General features: G+C 52.5%; 8 protein-coding genes across 8 annotated transcripts; 4 read left to right on the top strand and 4 right to left on the bottom strand.

Annotated features, from left to right (window-relative positions):
• Nucleotides 1–47: 47 nt before the first annotated feature.
• Nucleotides 48–2,167, bottom strand: PHATRDRAFT_50461 (predicted protein). Its single transcript, XM_002185349.1, has one exon. It carries the CDS (start codon nt 1,460–1,462, stop codon nt 173–175), a length of 1,290 nt encoding a protein of 429 aa, XP_002185385.1. The 5' UTR covers nt 1,463–2,167; the 3' UTR covers nt 48–172.
• Nucleotides 2,168–2,561: 394 nt separating this feature from the next.
• Nucleotides 2,562–4,208, top strand: FbaC5 (fructose-bisphosphate aldolase). The gene is made up of 2 exons (XM_002185395.1): nt 2,562–3,143; nt 3,239–4,208. The coding sequence occupies exons 1-2, from the start codon at nt 2,859–2,861 to the stop codon at nt 4,157–4,159; spliced, it is 1,206 nt and encodes a 401-aa protein (XP_002185431.1). The 5' UTR covers nt 2,562–2,858; the 3' UTR covers nt 4,160–4,208.
• A 1,456-nt stretch (nt 4,209–5,664) lies between these two features.
• On the bottom strand, nt 5,665–6,423 carry PHATRDRAFT_16962 (predicted protein; the record flags this gene model as incomplete). Its single annotated transcript, XM_002185348.1, has 2 exons — nt 5,665–6,111; nt 6,241–6,423. The coding sequence occupies 2 exons, from the start codon at nt 6,421–6,423 to the stop codon at nt 5,665–5,667; spliced, it is 630 nt and encodes a 209-aa protein (XP_002185384.1).
• A 1,057-nt stretch (nt 6,424–7,480) lies between these two features.
• PHATRDRAFT_31234 (predicted protein) lies at nt 7,481–8,336 on the top strand (the record flags this gene model as incomplete). The annotated part of the gene is made up of 1 exon (XM_002185394.1): nt 7,481–8,336. A coding segment is annotated over exon 1 (522 nt), but the record flags the coding sequence as incomplete, so codon positions are not given.
• Nucleotides 8,337–8,773: 437 nt separating this feature from the next.
• PHATRDRAFT_50457 (predicted protein) lies at nt 8,774–12,512 on the bottom strand (the record flags this gene model as incomplete). The annotated part of the gene is made up of 4 exons (XM_002185347.1): nt 8,774–9,312; nt 9,392–9,998; nt 10,134–10,254; nt 10,582–12,512. 4 exons carry the CDS (start codon nt 12,510–12,512, stop codon nt 8,774–8,776), a joined length of 3,198 nt encoding a protein of 1,065 aa, XP_002185383.1.
• A 3,196-nt stretch (nt 12,513–15,708) lies between these two features.
• Nucleotides 15,709–16,762, bottom strand: PHATRDRAFT_50456 (predicted protein; the record flags this gene model as incomplete). Its single annotated transcript, XM_002185346.1, has 1 exon — nt 15,709–16,762. Exon 1 carries the CDS (start codon nt 16,669–16,671, stop codon nt 15,709–15,711), a length of 963 nt encoding a protein of 320 aa, XP_002185382.1. The 5' UTR covers nt 16,672–16,762.
• A 577-nt stretch (nt 16,763–17,339) lies between these two features.
• PHATRDRAFT_41418 (predicted protein) lies at nt 17,340–18,359 on the top strand (the record flags this gene model as incomplete). The annotated part of the gene is made up of 1 exon (XM_002185393.1): nt 17,340–18,359. The coding sequence occupies one exon, from the start codon at nt 17,340–17,342 to the stop codon at nt 18,357–18,359; it is 1,020 nt and encodes a 339-aa protein (XP_002185429.1).
• A 714-nt stretch (nt 18,360–19,073) lies between these two features.
• HSP70F (heat shock protein Hsp70) lies at nt 19,074–21,792 on the top strand (the record flags this gene model as incomplete). Its single annotated transcript, XM_002185392.1, has 2 exons — nt 19,074–19,183; nt 19,377–21,792. 2 exons carry the CDS (start codon nt 19,074–19,076, stop codon nt 21,790–21,792), a joined length of 2,526 nt encoding a protein of 841 aa, XP_002185428.1.
• Nucleotides 21,793–21,909: the final 117 nt, after the last annotated feature.

Below are 21,909 nucleotides of genomic sequence, written 5' to 3'. Positions count from 1 at the left end.
ATCTAACAGTAAGAAACATGTTACGACTCACTGTAAGCATGTAAACTAGGACATGGTAGAAAGTTTTTTTAAAATATGCGAGTTGAATTAACAGTAAGCTTCCATACATAGAGAGTAGCGAGAAGGACACTGCCTCTCGCCTCTCTATTGGTGCAAATATAAGTGCGGCATATTATCTACGGGGAGCCGAGGAATTGTTGGTCAGAGTGTTGCTGGCCGTTGTGCTGATACCATCTTCTTCCGGCATGGGCCGAGTTTTTTTGCGACCAGCAAGATTAGCCACCTGCAACCGAAAACACAAAGCCGAAAAGCCTTCCATCAACACCTTGCACTGATCCGCAGTGACGGCCGTGATGTCGACGGTGCGACCTTTGAAAATCAACGCAAAGGACTTGTGTGCATTCGCAGCTTCGCATTTTTGTCGCAGAATAGGTGTGCCTGTGTAGACAGGATTGTGAGGATCAGGGCTCCAGGCGTGCCGGACTTCGAGGCAAGTACTCAAGTCGAGCTTGGGAGGGCGTCTATTTGTGGTGGGCTCTCCTTCAGCAGGCCTCCAACTGAGGGATCGACCGTCCGGATGAATGTGCAGGACTCGCAATCGCGACTTGCACCACCTGGATCGCCCATGTTTTACCACTGTAATGCCCGATCGCAGACGGGCAACGAAGCAGCGCACCACAAAGTCTGAGGCATTGGTGCAGCCCGTAGCAGGTTTGAAGGTCGGGAGGAACATGGGCATGCGCATTTCGTGGGTCTGTGTGGCGGTGGAGATAGACTGCCCTGAAGACGGATTCATAAAGTCCTTAGATACATTTTCGGCCTCCCCCAGCACGTGCTCCGACCTCGGATATTCTCCAAGAGTGTCCTCGTCGTATTCTTCATCCTCATCAGCAGGTACACGTGGTCCTTTGCTTGGCTTATAAACATGCCCTGTCCTGTCCTTGTTACCGCCTTTCATCGAACTTAGTTTCGAAACGTCATCCACATTACGGGACCCGTTCGCCTGCGTGGATACCGTATGTTTCAAGTAATCGGTGGCCGATGGCATGCTAAGTCTACGGCCGTCGGTCGAATCCTCGTCCGAGGGAGGAGGCGCGCAATCTGCCCTTGCGATCACTTCGTCTAATGCCGGAGAAGACTTGTACTGATCCTGTGCAGGCATGGGAATGTGTGAATGGGATCCAACTTCAATACCGCTGCTATCCGTATTCTTGCGTCTTGACTTGATGTCGGGAACCAGTTCGGCGAGGGCTTCCAGATCGGTCTCGGAATCGTCGTCCACTTTCTTATTGTCACCACTGGCCACGCCACGCAGCTTTGATAGATCGACCTGTTCGGCGTAGGGGTCGGGGATGAATTGCTGTTCCGGATCCCTTGAATCGTTCGAGGAGGAATCGAAATTCGACAGGCCCAGAGCTCGAGCAAGCTGCGCTTCGGCTTCGTCGACCTCTCTTTGATCCATGAACACACCGAAACGATTTACTGCTCAGCGTGCAATACCAAAAGCACTACCAAAATGGAAGCGCTCGCCAGGAAATTCTAAGAGTCGTAGAAACAAAGGACTAGAGAAATTAGGAGGAAAATTCATCGTGGTGAGAAGCGTGCGAGACAACTGGAGATGTGGTACGGACGCCCAGAGAATGACTTTCTGAGACAAATCGCAATTTGTTGTCCTTATCTAAACAATCTAAAAGGTGGATAAAATCAAACCAGGATTGCATATATAGTTTTGTGCATTTCAATAAGTATCGCATACTCAGACATTCACGATTGTGATACTGGGCACGCTCGACAAGGAACGGTCGGGAACGCTAGACGATGGAGATCGGGTGTTCGGAAACTTCCGTCTTGAAAGCAAGACCCCTTTGCAACCTCTCACTCCCAAATCAAACGAGGATTGAAGGTATATCGGTTCCAAAGTGACCGAACCAATAATTACACTAGTGGAACAGGTCTTTTCAAGCAGCAGAAACTCAGTCGCGATTGATACGATATCCCTGAAGAGCTCGAATATGGTCTATATGAACAAGGCTCGCTTACCTCCCAGGATCCACTCACCGCAGCTCCAAACTATTCTCTAGTTTAAAAAAAGGTTGTTGTAACGAATTCGTTGGTCTTGAAATTTGGCAAAGATCCGTCGGAATGAATTTGGTGTTTATTGACTGTGATTGACGACTGACTTTGAAAAAGGAAGTGGACGATGGTTTTTCGGTCGTCACAGTCGACGTTCCTACCTCGGAGTCTAGAGCGCTACTTTGTTGCCGGGGACTTTTTATTGGTAGATGAACAGATACGAACAGATTCTCCGAGTGATACTGTTAGTCGCGAGTGCTTTTTAAGCTCGCTCTCTTGCGATAGATTTAGATTAACCTTATCTCTGCTGCAAAGAAACGAGATACCTTCAAACATGATTCAAACTCAAAAAATATTGTCGATTTTTGGATTTTTGAAATTGGTGGCGAGACTCGGTCCTGTGCCGAGAGTCGGGACGACCATGACGGTCACGGGAGGGCACACAGCCGGAGTGTGTCTGTACTTCTCTGATGCACTTACAGGAATGGCGCAGGATTCATTCTACCCGGCGATAGCCAGCGATACGGAAAGTAAAAAAATGCTTCCGATGGCGGGTGTGGACACGTGCCAACCGACCAGGACTCAAGTTCTCGATCATGCTCGAAAGAAGTCCGCGTGATTCTTACGGGCGAACGTAGGCGAATTGGCTGTCGTAAATTCCTTCTTTGGCGTTCTGCATCTTTACGTAACCAACGTCAACGTCACCTGTACGAAACGTACAAACTGACTGGCTTCTTTTCTGTCCAAGATCTTCGTGCACAACGCAACGCGTTAAACTCTACACCATGAGATTCTCCTTGCAATCTTCACTTGCAGTTCTTCTGGTTTTGCAAGCCAGTCACGCAGCTGCTTTTTCGGCCCCCGTCTCATCGAGCAATGGAAAGAACGGAATTAGATCGTTCGCTCCGTTGAGCATGAGTCTCGACAAGTACGCGGACGAGCTTCGCGACACGGCGAATCGCATGGTTCGTCCAGGTTACGGTCTCTTGGCCTGCGATGAATCGACGGGAACAGTTGGTACGCGTCTGGAGTCCATTGGATTGGAAAATACCGAAGAAAACCGGCAGGTGGTACGTGTGTTCATGTTTACGAATAGGAACCTTGTCAACGCAACCTTTTTTTGCTCGACCCACTCTCACCGACTTGGTTTGTTGGTGGATTGCAGTGGCGTCAACTCTTATTCACCACTCCCAATCTAGGTGACTACATTTCCGGAGCCATTCTCTTTGAAGAAACCTTGTACCAATCATCGACCGAGGGCGTCCCGTTTGTTGACGTTCTGACCGATGCAGGTATTATCCCCGGCATCAAGGTCGACAGTGGTTTGAAGCCCTTGTGCGGTGGTGGCCCAGGTGAAACCTGGTGCTCTGGCCTGGACGGGCTCTACGAAAAATGCTGTAAGCACTACGAACAGGGCGCCCGTTTCGCCAAATGGCGTACCGCGGTCCGCATCAACGTGGAACAGGATTTGCCATCCGATCTTGCCGTCCAGGAAGCCGCCTGGGGGTTGGCTCGCTACGCCCGCATTTGCCAAGAAGCGGGCCTCGTCCCGATCGTCGAACCCGAAATATTGATCGACGGCACGCACGACCTTGCCACTACGGCCAAGGTTCAGGAACGCCTCTTGACGACCGTATACAAGTGTTTGCAGGAAAATGGCGTCTTGTTGGAAGGCTCACTGCTCAAGCCGTCCATGACGGTGGCTGGTGTCGACTGTCCGGACAAGCCCAAACCGGAAGAAATTGCCGCAATGACCGTGCAGACCCTCCAACGCTGCCTTCCACCCGCCATGCCGGGCGTCACGTTTTTGTCGGGCGGGACTTCGGAAGAAGACTCTTCCATATATTTGAACGAAATCAACAAGATTGATCGCTTGGGACCGTGGGCCTTGACCTTTTCCTTCTCCCGCGCCATGCAGTCAAGTTGCCTACAGAAGTGGGGTGGCCGAGACGACAACGTAAAAGCGGCGCAGGACCAGCTACTCGCCCGGGCCATGGCCAACGCGGCGGCATGCCAAGGAAAATACGAGCCGGGATCCCAGCCTTCCGAGGAAGAATCTCTCTACGTTGCTAATTACGTTTACTAAAAACGCGATACTCGGTAAACCTTTTTTTAGACTGAGACGGAGCAACAGTAGCTACGTTACGCAAGATGGTTATGGAATGATAGTTTTCCAACATACAACCAACTCTTCCAATTCGAACCCTGTTCAGGTTTTACAATTCATTCGACTTCGAAAACTATAGGTAAATTCTTTTGTCGGCATAGGTAGGTAGTTTCCTTCCCTCCGACACGGCACTGACATATTTATCCAATGCGCGCCTCCGAGCCTAGGTGACGAGCCGTTTTCGTGCCGACGCCCGTCTCATTTCCCCGAATGCTTTCGCTCCGTTTCCGTTCAGAAGAATTGCCCGAGAGGTTCGGTGTCGGTGGGGTGTATCGACGTCGATGCATTGCGCAATCTCGGCATTGGACGATACCTTTTGGAGAGGGTATACCAGGGTCTGTCGACAATTGTCCCCCCGTGACGCCTTTCTACCATGGCCGTTTGGCGACTCCCACGGGGCGCACTGGAGCAAGAAGGCGGGACCCCGGCCGTCGCCGGCCTGTCTCTGATCCACAACAGGTCCCAGGCGGAAAGTCAAGCGCCTGTCACGTTATTCTTTATGTTCCAAGGCCAGGTAAGACTCAGAGGCCTAGTTGCTTGCCGAGAGCTGGCTTGATCAAGTCGAAATCTTCGCGAGGGTGAGCAGAATTGTACTTTCTCCGACGGCACGGTCTGACGCTGCCCCCTTTGCCCAACCCACTGTCGCACCACGATACAGACGTTCAGTTTACCCCTGACGGACGGGAACGAATCGATCCATGCGCTCAAGACCCGATTGTTGGCGCACTACCACGACGTCGTTCTGGGCCACCACCGCGTGCGCCCCGCGGATGTCTTCTTGACGGGGGGTGGGAAACCCTGGCGTGAAGAAGCCACCGTGGGAACCTATTTAGCGTTTACACCGTACCGCCAAACCGTGACGACGGTCCACGTGACATTGAGACAGCCTGCTGGTTGTTTCATGATTTCACTCTCCATCCTGTTCACCATCTTTTTGGCCTGTGTGGCATCGTTCTTTACGTGTGGATGTTCGCTCTGGATAATTCCCTTTCTGCTGCCATTACTCTTTGTGTTGCCCTTGTTTTGTTTGTAAAGCATGGACGGAACCGGCAAGACACAGCACGGATCAATGACGGTTCAATGATATTGATGGAAACTCTGGCGCGGGATGGGTGTCGGCGGTCAAGGCTTGCGGGAAGAATCAAAGTAACGCATCCACAGTATTTCGACTCCTTTGTCGTTACTTGCCCAGACTACGACGGCTCTAAACTTATAAAGCGTTGCCTCGGTTTTCACCAGCTTTGATTTTTTCGTTTCTTCAGTTCATATTATGTGTCTACTAGATTGTTGCCTAGACTACTCCAATAGCGCAGTCTCTGCATACGTGCGTGGCAGAACGGCTTGGTACAGCGAGAGTACGCACCGAAAGTCTGGTGCAACTCGGATCGTCCTCCACGATACGGTCTCACGAGTATTGCCTCGCTCTAGGGCTCGACGAGTCCAATACCGCCCACGTGGCGCTTGTACACGACAGAAATTTCGTTGGTCTCGGCGTTGCGAAAGACGTAAAAGTCGTGATCAATGTAATCCAGAGCAAAGACGGCTTCCTGTACACTCATGGGTTTGGTGAGATCAAAGTTTTTGACCTTGGTAATGGTGGGAGCTTCGGGATCGACGTATTCTTCCGCGACGGGCGTGGCGGTGTATTCCGAAACATCCTCGAGGTTTTCGAGGACTTCCATAATGTCGTTGCCCATTTTTTCACCCCCGTGCCAACCAGCTACCCGATTGTCCTTGTACTTGCAAAGTTTGCGGTAGAGTGCGTGCGAGGCGGCGTCGATGGAAGCGTACATGTCCGGACTCTCGTTGTGGCAAATGATCGACGTGCCCTTGAGGTTCGTGACGACTTCCACGCGGTGTCCGTTTTTGACCTAACGAATACACGAGTGTGTTTGTGGATATGTGGTTCGTCGAACAAAGGTGAGATTGTGTTTACGATACGTTTCGGCAAGACGGGGAATCATCCTCCTTACAATCTACGTGGTCCCGACGTTCCGTACCTTGGGGTTCTTACTGACGGAGAGAATCACGTCGCATTCCTGAATGGCTCCGTTACTGGCCAACTTGTTGATTTGTCCACCGATGCGTTTGTTGACGTGTTCCACCAAGGCTGGTGTGAGTTCAATGTTTTGCCCGTTGATAATGACGGGAACTTCGGTTTCCGTGGCGGCGAGGCGCGTCATCCGCCGCACCGTCGGAATCGTCGGCGTCGTAAAGGCCAGAGTGACGATACCGGCACTCGCCGCCCACACCAACAGGAATCGGACACTCGAACGCCACATTTTGAGACTGACGAGACAATAAATTGAGTGTGCAGCAGTAGCAGCAGTGGTAGTAGCCGTGACTGTAGTGGTTTTTTGTAGTCGATGATGTGCCACGGATAATCTAGCTTTGGTGGTGCCAAAGTGGGTTGTGGCAGGATAGGGATGGAAAAGATCCGAGTGTCGGCAACTACCTATTTCAGTTAGCCACAAATTCCATCTGGGTTGTTCTCTGGAGTGTCCGCGTCGGGGTTCGCTTGACACTCTTCCCGTAGACACACATTGCACTGCGTGTGACTGGTACGCGCGAGGGTTCGCAAACATCCCGTATCCATCGGTTCGTGTGATCGCCTGTCTGTCTCACCAGAATCGAGTCCCACGGAACGCGGAGGCTCGTACCGAGGACGGACGGTGTCGTTGGCGCGATTCCAACGAGTCGTAACGAGACGCCTCATCCGCGTCGGTAGTTTCTCGATCGCTCTCGGGCGAAGGAGAACTTGGGAGACCGATGTTTGCGTACATACGCGGTCGCCGACCGACCCTCATTTTCACGCGTACGTTCGGACCGAGATCCACGCAGAAATCTCCCGTTGCCCGATCCCCCTTTGCTCGGAACACCTTCTTGGCTTTCCACATCACACAGTCAACACGGAACTGTATTATCCCCCCATACACACACATACACACATACATACACTCCTATTGACAGTGACACGATACGTTCCTTCGCTGTATTTTCGTACCAGAGAGGATTCGTTCGCACCGCCAATTCCCCGCTGGACGAAATTGTCACGTCGCCAGAGCTTTACAGCACCATGATTTCCCGAGCAGGGTGCGGCGGTTGTTGGTGGTGGTACTTTCTGTGCGTTTGGAATACAGGCCCGTGGATGTCCGTCGTACACGCCTGGGTCGTTCCCCTCCCGATGCGTGCCGTGCCCTACACCTTTTCCCGGAATCACCACCTTGGGGCAGCCTACAAGCAAATCCAAGAACCGCATTCCGAAAATACGACTTCCACCACGACGCCAAAGGCGTGGTTCGCCTTGAGCAAGCCTATTCGCTCCGTGCCCGATGCGGACGCCGACCACGACCGGCAACGTCCGCGTCCGCCGCCACGTAATGGATCATTCCGGAACCGTGGAGACGAGAAACTGGGGAATCGTGTCGAGAAATCGCCCACCGACGACGATACCGATACGCTCCATCCAGCGGTCCCTTGGGCTGTTCTTGCCGCGGCTCTCGTGCTGTCGGCCGGAGCCGTCACCACCGCCGGTAACAGTATCCATCTCGATCCGCTCCTGGAACCGTTCCGGATGGCTTCTAGTGAGGGAGGCGCGGTACCGACGCTCGCTGCCACGATTACCAACGTCTGGAATCATCCGCAGGAAGTTTTGAGCGAGCTTGCGGAAGGTATCCGAGATTTAGGACCCCTCGGAGTCGTCTACTTTGGTATCCTCTATACCGTGGCCGAAATACTGGCCGTACCCGCTACACCGTTGACCCTCTCGGCCGGTTACTTATTCGGCCTTACCCAGGGCGTCGCAGTCGTCCTTATTGCGGCTACCGTAGCCGCCAGTGTGGCGTTTGTCGTCGGGAAAACCGTACTCCGCAGTTGGGTGGAAGGAATCCTCGAGGAAAATCCTCGCATGGCCAAACTCGACGCCGCCATTGGGAAAGAAGGCTTCCAACTCCTTCTCCTGGTCCGACTGTCCCCCATTTTCCCCTTTGCCTTGTCGAATTACGTATACGGTGCCTCCAGTATTTCCTTCGGGAGTTACTTCTGTGCCACCCTGCTGGGCTTTGCGCCTGGTACCGTCGCCTACGTTTACACCGGTATGGTGGGACAAGCACTCACCGTGGGTAACGGTACGGCCCAACCCTGGTACGTGTATGGAGCCGGCTTTGTGGGCCTGACGGTGGTCCTCAAACTTGTGGCCGACGTCGCCAACAACGTACTAGCCGCTCTCGAAGACGATGAGGTAGACCTCACGCGGACGGATGAGCCTCCCACCAAACCCCAGTCGTCCTTTTGGAGATAGTATTTAACAAAGAAAAACGACGTGGGAGAAAGGGTGTTACCCGCAAGCTCGGTAACGCGGGAGTATTCATCGAAAACGAGGTTTGGTTGTTCGTATCCTGTATCATAGAATGTACGTATTAGTACTATGCATATGCAGATATCTTATGTAAATTATGAATCGAAGGGGCGTACTTAGAAGGGGCAATCTCTCTTCTACTGACTTTGTTGCACGCATATTGTAGTCTATATACTCTAACTGTATCGAATGTTGTGCTTGCTCAAGGCCATCGACCGAAATTCTTGGGTCCGAGCCACACTGTCCAAATCGGTGTCAATCGCATCGCTGCTTTCCAGGACTTCCTCTGGACTGGCCGCTTGTGCGTACTTGAGATTGACCGGTAGTGGTGGCGCTTTGTAGTGAATGTTGAGCTGTTTGGCCACTTCCTGACAATAACTGCTCAAATTGGCCTTGCTATCGAGGACCTGACCCACTTCTTGCCAACTTTCACGGTGCTGAATGATAATAAGATATTCCGTCCAGCCCAAGTCGGCAGCAATACGATTCGCCCGAAAACCATTGAGTGCCAGCCATTCCCGGGGACGGGCCTTCATGTATTCCTCCACGGCTGATTTGAAAATCAGAATCTTTTCGTAGGAAGTGTCAATTGGGATCTTGAGATAGATAAATAATTGGGCTTGTGGCGATCGTGCAAGGTTGATAATACGACTGTTAGCAAGCGAGCCGTTGGACAGGCTAGCACGCTCGTTGGTGGGCCCCCAAATAACCGTGGCTATCAACAAAGAAACGCAACGGCGTTAGTCAGACCAATGGAGCCAAATGTGAACAGGCCATCCCAGACGGCAACTTACTTTCAAAAAGTGTTACGTTTTCCACAACCCAGCCAGGCGATCCGTCAAAGCTGGTATCGGCTTCGACGTTCGACACATGCACCCGGTCACCGATCGAATAAGGACGGCGGACAAGAATAAACAGAACCCCTTCAAAATATTTCGCAGATGCGCTGCCAATCGCAAAAGCGAATGCGAGAATGACAGAGGAAAGGCTTAGAAAAAGGGCCAAAGGATCGAATCCCAGCTGTGATAATGTTACCGTGATCACAACGGCATAGAATCCAATATTGAAAATGTTTTCGAATGCACGGTCAATCTGTGTAGAGTTCTCGATCGAAGCACTCAAAAGCCGAAAGTCTTTGTAAACAGCATCGATGCTTTTTACAAAATCCAGCATAGTCAAATTTCCCTCGCGGTCTGGACGAAAGAGCTTAACCAAATCCTTCGCTTTGTCCTGGTCAACGCTGCCGTCCTCACGAAGAGCAATAAGGGCAATAGTCTCAAAGTGAAGGACCAGCTCTTCCGCATTGTGCTTATAAAGGCGCATGTAGACTTCTTGTGCAGAATCGATACACTGCTCTCTATAATGTGCGGGGCCAAACGCAAAAGAGAACGGGTAGGTTGTCTGAATAAAGGTGAGAGCGTTCCGAAAGTTTAAAACAGCGGAAATGGAGGCTTTTTGATCCTGTGGAATTGCAAGTTTATCTTCGTGAGAATTTTGAACTATCGAAGCTTCCTTACTAGCGACAAAAGGACTCACCCTCTGCTGATCAAATTCCCGATCCGGTTCTTCCCACCGCTCTAACAGTTGTCTCAACTTCATCTTTTCGGAATACTGCAGGTTTCCCGTCAGCGGGTCGCGATCGTTCATATTGATCACCCTGTCGGATTGCAAAGTGTCCACACTTCCTCTACGCGATGTTGGCGATTCGGTGGTAGATCCATCTTCGTCGTCGGAAGACAATGCTAAGCCTCTCAAGCTAACATGACTATCAAGCCTATAACCAAACTGTGAGTTCCCTTCTCGATTTGATTGGTTTCGATTTGATTCCTTTTTTTCGATATCCCTTGCCAGTGCAGCCACTTCACCTACGAGCAGCATTTTCTTCATAACTTTCGCCAGAGGCTTCCCGAAATGAGCAAAGGTTTGTCGACCCAGGTATAATCCTATCAAAAAGCGTTTGACGGCCACAACCAAGCTTACGCACATCGCAACAGCCAACAAACGAATATTCCATTCATTTGAGACCACATTTCCGCTTGGATTCTTTTCGTTGAAAAGCCCGACAGTATTCTGCCAGAAGGCCCAGTGCGCAGCAAAAGGACCCGTACCAGACAGCATCGCGAAGTCAAACAACGACCAAGAGAAGAACAAAAAGGGCCATCCCTTGCTTTGAACGATGAGCAGGGTGACAACTGGACCCGCGAGGCGGAGCAGATTGCGGCTGCCCAGAGCGAGATAGTCAATAATCAGTGTTTGGGCACCGAGAGCCATCGAAAAAGTAATAATTTGGCGAATGCAGATAAATAAGATCCACCAAGACGCCGAAGCATGATCGCCGCTGGAGCCATCCTCTGACTTTCCTGTGGGTGGATTCTCCACCAAGTAGTATAGTATTGCTGCAACACCTGCCGCTGGCAATATCAAATAGAGAAGCACATTTTTTACATAAGATCTCAAGGCTCCTCGGCGGGGTTGGAAAAAGGAGCGCCACAGCTCTACGTCTTCTTTAAAACGGGTGTTGGCGTTTCCAAAGACAGCAGCGCCACGGCCATTTTTTCGGAAACGATGGCGTTGCGTTACTCCGTCTGATGCACTATTGCTGCTCGTCACAGAATTGGAACTGGGTTCTTGCTTGCCTATTTCTACGTCGCCTCCTTCTGGTGCCTCTACCTTCTCCAGCTTTCCCTCCAACAAAGTGGGCAAATTTTGCTGAATTGATGCCCACCGTTCTGCACCTTTGTTCTGCTTTTTCGTCCCCTCTTCTTCCATTTTGGCAATACGTACCGCGTTGTTGGCCAATTGATCCGCGGACCCCAAAGGTTCTTCTTCCGGAGAAGAGTTCGTATCAGGAGGAGGAGGATGCGACTGTCGCCGCTGATTGTGCGTCGGTGCCTGATGAGGTAAGGGCTCTCCGTGGTGTAAGGCTGACAAAGCAGTAGTGAGACCAAACAACGTCTGCTCCACGCTCTGGTTACGTTTGTGTAGGGGGACGGGACGCTCTCGTACCAGGGGTGTTTGCTCTTGGCGACTCGCCGATTGTGACTCCGACGTTACCGGATCGCCGGTGTCCGACGTCGTAGCGTTCGCCTGGTTAGAATCTACAGAGTTCCTAGGCGATTCGAGACGGAAACCGTGAACGGAATCGGGAATGTGGCTCAGAATCGTGGAGGTTCCCGTGTCCGCTCGGTCGCGGTGCATCGCCCCTTCCTCCGCGGCTTGTTGCTCCAAAGCTTTGAGAATATGGGTTTCGGCTTCCTGTTCAAATGGTCCGGCATGGAGGATGTGATCCAGGCGAAGGCGATCGCCTCCCTGTGGAGCACCCCCGACGGAATTGGAAGAGGTCAGGCGAAGCCTAGGCGGAGGCATCCACGAGTCTCCAACCTGTTGTTCGAGAACCGGTGGAGCTGAAGACGTCGAGTCCAGCTCGGGCAAGTTCAAACCGAGATCACCACTGCTCGTGCGTTTCTGACGACTTTGTTGAGTTTGCTCTTCTCCCTGCGGAACATCTCTCCCCCATGAGACCTTGCGTTGGTGATGTGGGGGATGCCGTGGTGGCAAGGAATTTGGCAACTGCGAGGCTCCATTATTGGCCGGCAAAGTATGCACTTGCTCTGGCTGTGGGGAGTTACTTGTCGAGGTCGCGGAAGTACTGCCGCCATCCGAGCTAGCCAGTGTAGGATGACTAGACACCGATGTTGGTTGGACGAAAAGGTCGGCCAACGCGGCAAGATTCTGTCGTTGTCCCAAAGATCCGTTGCGGGCTCGCAAGGTTTCTTCGCTGTGAGCGGTGGCGATCGCTGTATCCCGTGACGGATTGCCTCCACCCGTTCCCCGTACTTGGGCCAAAAATTCCGAACCGTCGATGCGTTGCGGGTCATCCTTTTCTTCGCGACCTGGCGCCGTGTTCGTGTTCATGGTGTGTGGGTTGGCCTTGCTGTTTTTTTATTTTATGGATGAACACGCCATTACCGGAAGTGAGAGAAAGGGTCCGTGGTAATTGAGAATCGCCAGCGAATTCCGAACGCAATTTTGGGGGCGTAGCGACTTTCGATGCCTTTCTTTCTGTCTCGCTCGTGTCCTTTCCGCGGACAAGAAATAACCCAGTGGAAGAATAAACCGCGCCTGCGCGACCAACCGAGATTGGGTTTCTAATATGTACCTGTTTGTGGGCTCCCAACGTTATTAATAAAATTTGTATTTTCCTTGTTCCCAACAGACTTGCATCCAATACTGCCTCATTTTATTGGCACGCATCAATCGAGGATCCAAAAAGACACGTCACCGCCTCCTAGGGCTAATTAGATGCATGAGCTGTGCATATGTTGACCGAAGGGTAGTTATATTTCCTATATGCTTGTCGATCACCAAGCGAATAGTCATATCAGAATCGGGAAACAGTGTGCTCTTCGAACAATCATGTTTTTGAAATAACCACAAGGAGGAACCTCTCGATAGGCTGTCATTATTGTGACTCGTTGTCAGCAATCGGTTGCATTTTCATTTGCACGTACGTCGAACAAAGTAGCAACAACTAATGAGCGCCTGTTACACGTTCATTGCAAACGGATAGTCGCAAGCGGGATATCCAGCCCCAACCATTCTGCTGAAAAAGAAAACCTCATCTTCGGCAATACTATGCATAGCAAAGTTGCATCCCCAACCGGATCCGTTCTGTCTTGTCACATTCGGATAGAGTGAACGGTACGCGTGGTCATCCAAATTCAATTCTTCCAGCATGCAAGCTGCCTCATCAAAAGTACTGTTGTCCCTCCCAAGTCCGAGGTCGACGTACGCGTCTTTCATCTTTCGGGGGCCCAACAAAATTTTCATGCCTTCGGGGTCGCTGGGTAGCCGTCGCTTGTAGTGTTCGTGCATGAAACGAAAACTCGACTGCACTATTGGTTGGTGTGGGATAACTGCAATAAAACTCTGCATGATGCCCGATTTCCGATCGGGTGCCCACGAAGACGCAAACGGACATCTACCATCGTTAAACTCCCACGCCTTTCGAGTTACCATATCGTTGTCAAAGTAGTAGCCGCCGTATATATCCAAAGCTGCAAGTCGACAGATGTCTGACTGATTGGGACCATGTGGGTCCTCCTGGTAGTGCACCAACAATTCCGGCGCTGATTGGTTGATCATTTTCACACAGTCAGGGTCGGTCCAAAAATGAACCTCAGCGGTGCTGTTCCAGGTGGCCTCGTACACGGCAATCGTATTCAGAATATTCTTGTGAAAATGCTCAGGCTGCTTGTCTTCCAAGATATTGGTTTTGGTGTGTACAAAATGCAAAATATGCGGCACCCTTGGCGTTACCTCGCTGACTTTGAGCTCCGGCAATGACAGCACTGTGTGCCATGTAGATGGGAACTGGTTGTGTGCAGCCGCCAGTATTTGTCCAAGGTCCTCACTCCCGACGTGACATGGATCGATCGCCAGACCCTACTAAAAGAGGCGAAACTTGCACTTACAATGAGTAGAGCAGCATTACCACGTAGAACGGAACGCTGTTTGCGAGTGAATACCATGATTATGGTTGTCTGGCGTTGATTGAATCAAGCCTTTGCTGGACTTTGCGTTATCCTACCGATGATGGTCGTTTGCAGTCGGTGCCGTTGGTATTTCAAAATTCTAAACATAAGAAAGCAATTGACATAAATTGTTATCATTTTTGTCTTTTGTTAATAGCAATTTTACGGGCAGTTGTTTATGTTCTTGTGCGTCGGTTCGAAAGTATACATCGTTTCAAATCGGCTTTTCCGCGGGCCTAAGTAAAAGATTGAGGAAATTCACTAAAGGGGATGGAAAAAGGTGAAAACTCCCTTAAAGGGGACAGAACGTGTTCACTCTAAGTAGCATCATTTGGCGCTCAAACATTGTTATGTATTCAAACTATTTAAACTAAACAACAAAATTTCAACGAGGAAATCTGCGTGTTGGATGAGAAAGCAGCCCCAACATGACAAGCATTCACGGGCACACGTCAATGCCGAGGTTACGTTTTATTTGTACGATCCCCATCGAATTTTGGAAGGGATCGTCGACCCCTCCGAGTCTTCGACGACCGCCACAACGTCGTTCGACCTCCAGCAATCGCGCCGTCGTCCGAATGCGAGGTACGTTGATTGTTCAGCATCCCAAGCGGTGGGTGGCAATTTTTACCAACGACGAAGACGAGTACGATCGCATATCTCACTCTCATCGGAGACCATGCAATAAACATCGTGGCGGGAAACGTCGGCATCAAGGTTAAAATTTTGTTGTTTAGTTTAAATAGTTTGAATACATAACAATGTTTGAGCGCCAAATGATGCTACTTAGAGTGAACACGTTCTGTCCCCTTTAAGGGAGTTTTCACCTTTTTCCATCCCCTTTAGTGAATTTCCTCTAAAAGATTGCTTCGACTGTTACATCGCAGTCAGATCTTGGAAATCACAGGTCTCAAAATATCGAACTGTAATTTGCTGTCACAATCCGACAGCAGTTCCAGTCGGATAGGTACAAAACACCACTGCGCGACCTCTTTGGGCACGAGTGATACCCAACTCAATTTTCCCAGTCTGCGAGGACGACCTCCGGTTGAACCTACTAAAGATCCCCTTCGAAGGCATTCTACTCGGGCGTCGATTCTTGTCTCTCGAAATAATTTTTTACCTGCGCTATCATTTGCCGTTGATTGTGATAGCAAACCGGGTTGCCTGCCTGCGGCGCCAGTTTCTTGGAATGTCTAATTTGTTCGAGTACGAAGAAGCAGGGAGATTACGACGCAGTGCTAAAATTGTGTCGAAAAAGCATTCTAGCGGAGTCGGTATACACGCGTGTGTACCTATTCTGTTTAGCTTCGTATTTCGTTTGTTTGTTACTTTTGTTCGGTATTGGGGTCACAATTTATGCGGGAGCGGCAGTTTCGGTGGGCTTGTTCAATACTCGGGAGAGGATACGGCCCGCCATTTGGGTCAACACCATGAGTAGCGTAATGGTGACAATCCTCAAGACGGATTGCCGGAGTTCGGTGGGACGATTGTCGTCGCGGGTGATCTCCACATTGTTTCCTCCCGCCCCGCGGTAGGCAACGGCATCGGCAACGTGGTTGACGGTGCGGACGACTTCAATCGGTCGGTCGGGACGGTGTGGCCTTTTTCTTTGTTTTCTTCTTTTTCTTCCGGCGCTTTTCGTTGGTACGCGGTAAATGTACCTCGACGTTCGCTTCCGTGGTTTCGTTGCTCGTATCCGTTGCTGCGGACGTTCCCTTTGGTAACAATGAATGATCCACGGCCAGATTGTCGTCGTCGTCGTCGAAGTTGTCGTTGTTGTAGTCCTCGGTTTCCCCCATTCCCACGTGTGAGGCGTCCAAGTCGCGAAAGACATCCAGATATTCGGGTACCGGATCGGTTTCGTCTTTGTCCTGGTAGTCTTCGTCGTCTAGGTTGTTACTATCCTCGTCGGTAGAACTCCAATCCCCGGCTTGGTCCGGCCCCTCATCCCGGTCGATCTCGTCGTCGTCCGACAGACCCGCGTCGGAAAGATCGTTCGGGGATCGATCCGACGTTGTCGGTTCCCATTGCTGACGTTCCAACAGTATTTCCCTTTGCAATTGTTGAAAGGTTTGTCGGACCTCCGAGCGGTATTCCGCCACGATCCGATGGACTTCTTCCTGAAAACTGTCGAGAAAGGGACTCGACAGAATCGCCCCGTCCTCGTCTGCGTCTTTCATAAACTCGTTATCATCATCGTCTAGTTGTGGCTTGGATTGAGTCGAACGCTCCGTCGTATCGTGTTCCGAATCGTCACGATCCAGATCATCCCAGTCTTCCCATTCGTCATCATCATCATCCTTCTTGTCGAACGACGGTCGGGACGATTGCGCGCCTCCCCGAACGATGCGAAAAGGCAACGCTGATGTAGTACTACCGTACGCAACGTACGGGGACGGTATCCGTCGCATCCGGATTGGATGTCGACGAACCTCCACGGCCGACGTGGGACGGGGCAAGGTCGCCACCCACACCCACGTCCGTCGCCACCACGACGACGACGTCCTCCTCCGCTGCGGGATCCGTACCGACTCCATACTTCTCCAGATCAAAAAAGGGTTTTGGAAAAGGGGGGGATGTGAAAAGGTTCTTATCACCAATGGACAACGGAATAACCACAAAACCGTGTCTCCTGGAATGTAGTATTGGAATTCGACCGACACTCACAGTCGAGGAGAGCGCGACGACGACACACCAATAAAGGTGCACAGATACGTAACACCACAACACGACCAGAGACACACACACACACACACATGTGACCTGTGTGTGTGTGTGCCCGTAGGCGGGGGATCCGGGACGCGGCTGCCGCGATCTCGGTCCGTTGGAAGCGTCTGTCTAACGCTTCCACGGAATGTCGTACGGTACTACCGAGACGTTTGGACGGACCGGAGAACCCTAAACGTAACTACCCCTATATTTTTCAACGTTCGTGCCACCTTTGATCCTCCTCTCCCCGTGTCGCCAATTTCGAAGACGACCTCACCCAAACAACATACATCGCTCTCACCGTCAGGGAAAAGTTCCTAAACCTCCGACCGGTGTTGCGCATCTATTCGGTAAGGTAGACACGGTATGGTACTTTATGGTATGGTACTTTTAGTGTGTCCGTCTATCATCCTCTATACTTTACAACCATGACACTGGACTGGTCGTTGAGCAAGGGCCGTAGACCAATATTACAAGAAAACTACCTGTCGCCGCCATGACGGAGAATCCCTCGTCGACCCGTCCTACCGCCGCCATCACCACCGCCAACAACAACGCCCCTCCGTCCGTCGTCGTCGTGTTGTTGGTGTGCGGTCTCCCGGGATGCGGCAAATCAACTCTTGCTCGATCATTGTGCAGTAGTTGCACGGACGATCCGCATTCTCCCATACACGTCGACTACGTGGAATACGACGCTCTGCAGGAAACCTTGGCTCGTCGCGACAATCTGACACCCCTCGAAGCCTGGCGTCGGACCCGGACCGTTGCTTTGGAACACGTTCGTTCCTTTTTGACCCACGCCGTGACCACGGGTCCGATCGTTACAAACACACAACCACAACAACCAGCACAACCACACGTGTTGCTGCTCGACGACAATTTCCATTTGCGCGGTATGCGCCAACAAGTTTACCGTGTTTGTCGATCATTCGTCACGCCCACCGTGGCCGTCGCGTTCGGGATTGCGTGGCTCGCCGTGCCGTCGGACCGGGCCCTGTCCCGCAATGCGGGTCGGGATCCGCCGCGGCGCGTGACGACCGTCACGTGGGACCGTCTCGCCGCCGCGGCGGAACCCCCGGACCCCACGCGGTCATGGGAAACCCACGTGCGGGTCTTTCGTCTGGGCGACCACACTACCGACGACCCGCATGCGTCCACACGCCACGTATCCGTACTGCGCGACTGGATTGCGTCGGCCGCACCACGGAACGACGAAACGGTGCCGTGGCTACCGCCGGTGGTGGAGACGGACGCGGTCCCGGTACCCGCCAACGAGGCGCACGTGCGGGACCAGCAACTGCGACGTCTGGTGCGGGCCGTGGCCGTGTGGCGACCCGAATGGGCTGCCGTGGCGAACCAAACGCGACGGACTTTGGGGGGTGGTCGTCCGGGAGTCGCCGACACTGCGGCGTTGCGACGATTGTTTCGTGACGCGTTCGTCGTGGCGTGCGGCCAGGATTGGGACGAGGCCCACCACCACGAATTGGACCGTCGTCTCCACGAGGCCGAGATATGACGAGCACAATTGTGCTTCCTGTTAGTTAGTCTTGGTTCCCTCATCAGGTTACTCACAAGGTCACGCGTCGTACGTGACCTAACTGTAAGTAGGTAGGTAGGTAGGTACGTAGAACAGGCAAGCCGGTGTAAAGCAGGGGTGTGATTCGTGGTCACAGTTTCTCGTCTGCCCTGACTTTTGTGAGAAAGACGGGGTCCTGTCTTACTGTGAATGGACCGTGACCGTGCAAGGGTGGCATCTTGTCGCACCTATCAGTCTGTCTATCTGTCTTGTCAACGTTTCCGTCTCTCGTGCGGACGATAAGTGGAACCCCTTCTCTCGCACGACTCATCCTCGTCGTCCTTTCCAGCCAACGTCTGTCTGTCAATCTCTCACCGAGATACACGAGTGGACCGTTTGTTCGTCTTGGTGGCCGTGGGGGCGCATGGACTGTGTGTTTGTATACACACACACACACACACTCGCGGGTACAATCAAGTTTACGTTTGTACGTACGTACCCGCGGTACGGCGTGGTACGATTCGGTTCGCTGGCTTTCCCAGTCCTTCGAAGCGGATGAACACAACGTACAACGAACGGTACCAATATCCACAACCGTCGCGTAGCGTTTCCATCGCTCTCGAGCTCGTCGTCGTCGTCGTCAATCTTTGCTCGACACGAATCCAATCCAAACTAATCCAATTCCTCCATTCTGCTTGTCCTTCTCACATCATCATGTCTTCGGTAGTTGGTGTGGATTTGGGATACCAAAACAGCGTGATTGCTGCGGCGGGACGGGGTGGCGTCGATGTCATTCTCAACGGGAATTCCAACCGTTTGAATCCGTACGTACCCAAATACTAGATAACAATGTAGATGCGTGTGGTTGATTTCGGCGGAAGAAGAGATATGCGCTCGGTACCCGTCCGTATCGAATTGTACCGTACTTGGACCAATCGATTCTTGTGCTCACCCCGTTTGTGGCTTGCTTATGTGTTCGTTTGTTCGTTCATTCATTCGCTTGTACTTGTCCAACAGGTCCATGGTGGGCTTTGACGAGAGTCGCAAGATGGGTGAACTCGCCACGTCCGGAGCCTCGAGTAATTACAAGTACACCGTGACGGCCATGAAGCGCTTGATCGGTTTGGCCTTTGACGATCCCGTCGCGACGCTGGAAATGCAGCGTCTGCCGCTCCAGTTTTGTCGTGTTCCGCACGCGGACGGCGTCGACTCGATTGGCGTACAAACGTCCAAGGACCCCGACGCGAACGACAGCGCGACTACCGTCGTGCCCATGGAAGCCGTGGCCGGAATGATGGTCCGACACATGGGGACCATCGTGGCGCAAAAGATCGCGCAAGAGACCAACACGTCCGTGGAAGCCAACATGCCGCAAGACTGGGTATTGACCATTCCCTCCTACTACACCGACGCACAACGTAGAGCCTTGCTCGCGGGGTGTGCCATGGTGGGACTTACCGGTGTCCAACGACTCCTGCACGAAACCACCGCCACGGCCCTCGCCTACGGGATCTTCAAGGATCTCAAGAAGGAGTTCCAGGCGGATCAACCCACACACGTGCTCTTTCTCGATATGGGCGCCTCGGCCTACACCGTATCGCTCGTGGCCTTTGAACCGGGCAAACTCATCGTCAAGAGTACCACCGGGGACGCCAATCTCGGTGGACGCGATTTCGACTGGATGATCGTTACCTGGATGGCGAACAAATTTGCCGAAAAGTTCGGAGCCAAGCTGTCCGGCAATCCACTCGATCGTCCCAAAACGGTTCTCAAACTCCTCGCCGCCGCCGAAAAGGCCAAGAAAACACTCAGTCCGCAGGGCGTCAAGGAAGCCCGCATCAATCTAGAAATGCTCATGGACGATTTGGATTTTAGCATTACCCTAACGGCAGCCGAGTACGAGCAAATGTGCGAACCACTCCTGGCGCGCTTGGAAGCTCCCATTGTCCAGGCCTTGGCCGAAGGCAAGCTCACGGCGGCCGATTTGCACTCGGTCGAAATTGTGGGTGGTTCGACCCGTATCGGTTGCGTCAAACGGGCCCTCACGGGATTCCTCACCAACAGTGGCGCCGGCGCGGCCGCCACGGAACTGCTCTCCACGACGCTCAACGCCGACGAAGCCGTCGCCCGCGGCGCGGCCCTGCAATCCGCTATTCTCTCACCCCGATTCAAGGTCCTCCCCTACGACATTCACGAATTCCAAGCCTGGCCCATTCAACTGCGTTGGGACGAGGACGCCAACGACGAGGCACAAGGCATGGAAGTGGACGCCACCACGGGGGCCCAGCCGACCAACGCGGTCGTCATGTTCGACCGCGGTTTGTCCTTTCCCATTGTGCGTCGTGTGACATTGAAACGCAACCAGGGAACCTTCGCCGTGCAGGCGGAATACAACGAAAAGGCCCTCGAGTACGGTTTGCCGGCGTCGGGGAACGCGATTGCGACCTTTTCCGTGCAGGCGCCCATATCCGAAGAAGCCAAAAAGATTCGCGTCAATGTCAAACAGGATATTCACGGTATCATCCAACTGAGTTCGGCACAAATGGTGGAAGAGATTGCCGACGAGGAAGAACCCGAGTCGTCGGGTGCTGCACCCCTCAAGGACGGTGAGGAAGCCGCCGCTCCGGAAAACAAGAAGAAAAAGGTCAAAAAGACCAATTTAGTGTTTACTACGACGCGTCCGTTGGATTGGACCGAGGCCGAAATCCAAAAGGCGTACCAGGCCGAACTGGCCATGGCGCTCAAAGACAAACTCGTGCAGGAAACGTCGGACAAACGTAACGAACTCGAGTCCTACATTTACGATATGCGGGACAAGATTGGTTCAGAATCGGCTCTGGGATCGTTCGGTACCGACGCGGAAAAGGCAGCCTTTATTACCCAAAACGAGGCGATGGAGAATTGGTTGTACGAGGACGGGTTCGACGCGAGCAAGGAAACGTACGCTACCAAACTGAAGGAATTGCAAAAATTGGGCAGTCCCATGGAGCGCCGTCAGGCCGAACAAGAAGGTCGGCCGGCGGCCGTGAGTACTTTGCAGCAGAGTCTGGAAAAGTACCAGAATTGGGTCAACCAGGAAGCGACGGACGAGGCCTACGCACACATTACCGACGATGAACGTCAGCGTGTCCAGAGCAAATGTGACGAAATCAGTGCCTGGATGTACGACATGTTGGATCAACAGGGTGCTCTTCCCAATCATCAGGACGCGGTTTTGACCGTGTTTGATTTGCAGGCCAAGAACAAGGACTTGATCGATACCTGTGGACCAGTCTTGCGCAAGCCCAAGCCGGCGGCGCCGAAAAAGGAGCCCGAACCCGCGGCGCAGCCGGAAGGCGAAGCCAAGACGGCCGACGAGGTTCCTCCCCCCGAGCCCATGGAGGGAGTCGAAGAAAGCGAAGCGAAACCGGCCGAAACTATGGAGACGGATTAGAGGATGGACTACGAACCAAGGGATTGTGGTGGAAAGGGAGAATAGTGGCCCCGTGCAATGGTTGTGGAGCGACACGGAGGCATGCGCATAAGGAGTGGTGTGGTCCGATTAGGTTTT

This window comes from Phaeodactylum tricornutum, chromosome 30 (assembly GCF_000150955.2).
Source record: "Phaeodactylum tricornutum CCAP 1055/1 chromosome 30, whole genome shotgun sequence".
NCBI classification, from domain to species: domain Eukaryota; phylum Bacillariophyta; class Bacillariophyceae; order Surirellales; family Neidiaceae; genus Phaeodactylum; species Phaeodactylum tricornutum.
Note: the sequence above shows the minus strand (reverse complement) of the source record. Positions and strands in the feature narration are given on the sequence as shown.

Bases quoted from the DNA above. Each gene is read 5' to 3' on its own strand.
- PHATRDRAFT_50461 (XM_002185349.1), bottom strand. From the start codon at position 1,462: ATGGATCAAAGAGAGGTCGACGAAGCCGAAGCGCAGCTTGCTCGAGCT.
- FbaC5 (XM_002185395.1), top strand. From the start codon at position 2,859: ATGAGATTCTCCTTGCAATCTTCACTTGCAGTTCTTCTGGTTTTGCAA. The intron at 3,144-3,238 runs GTACGTGTGTTC...GGTGGATTGCAG, and splicing joins CCGAAGAAAACCGGCAGGTG to TGGCGTCAACTCTTATTCAC.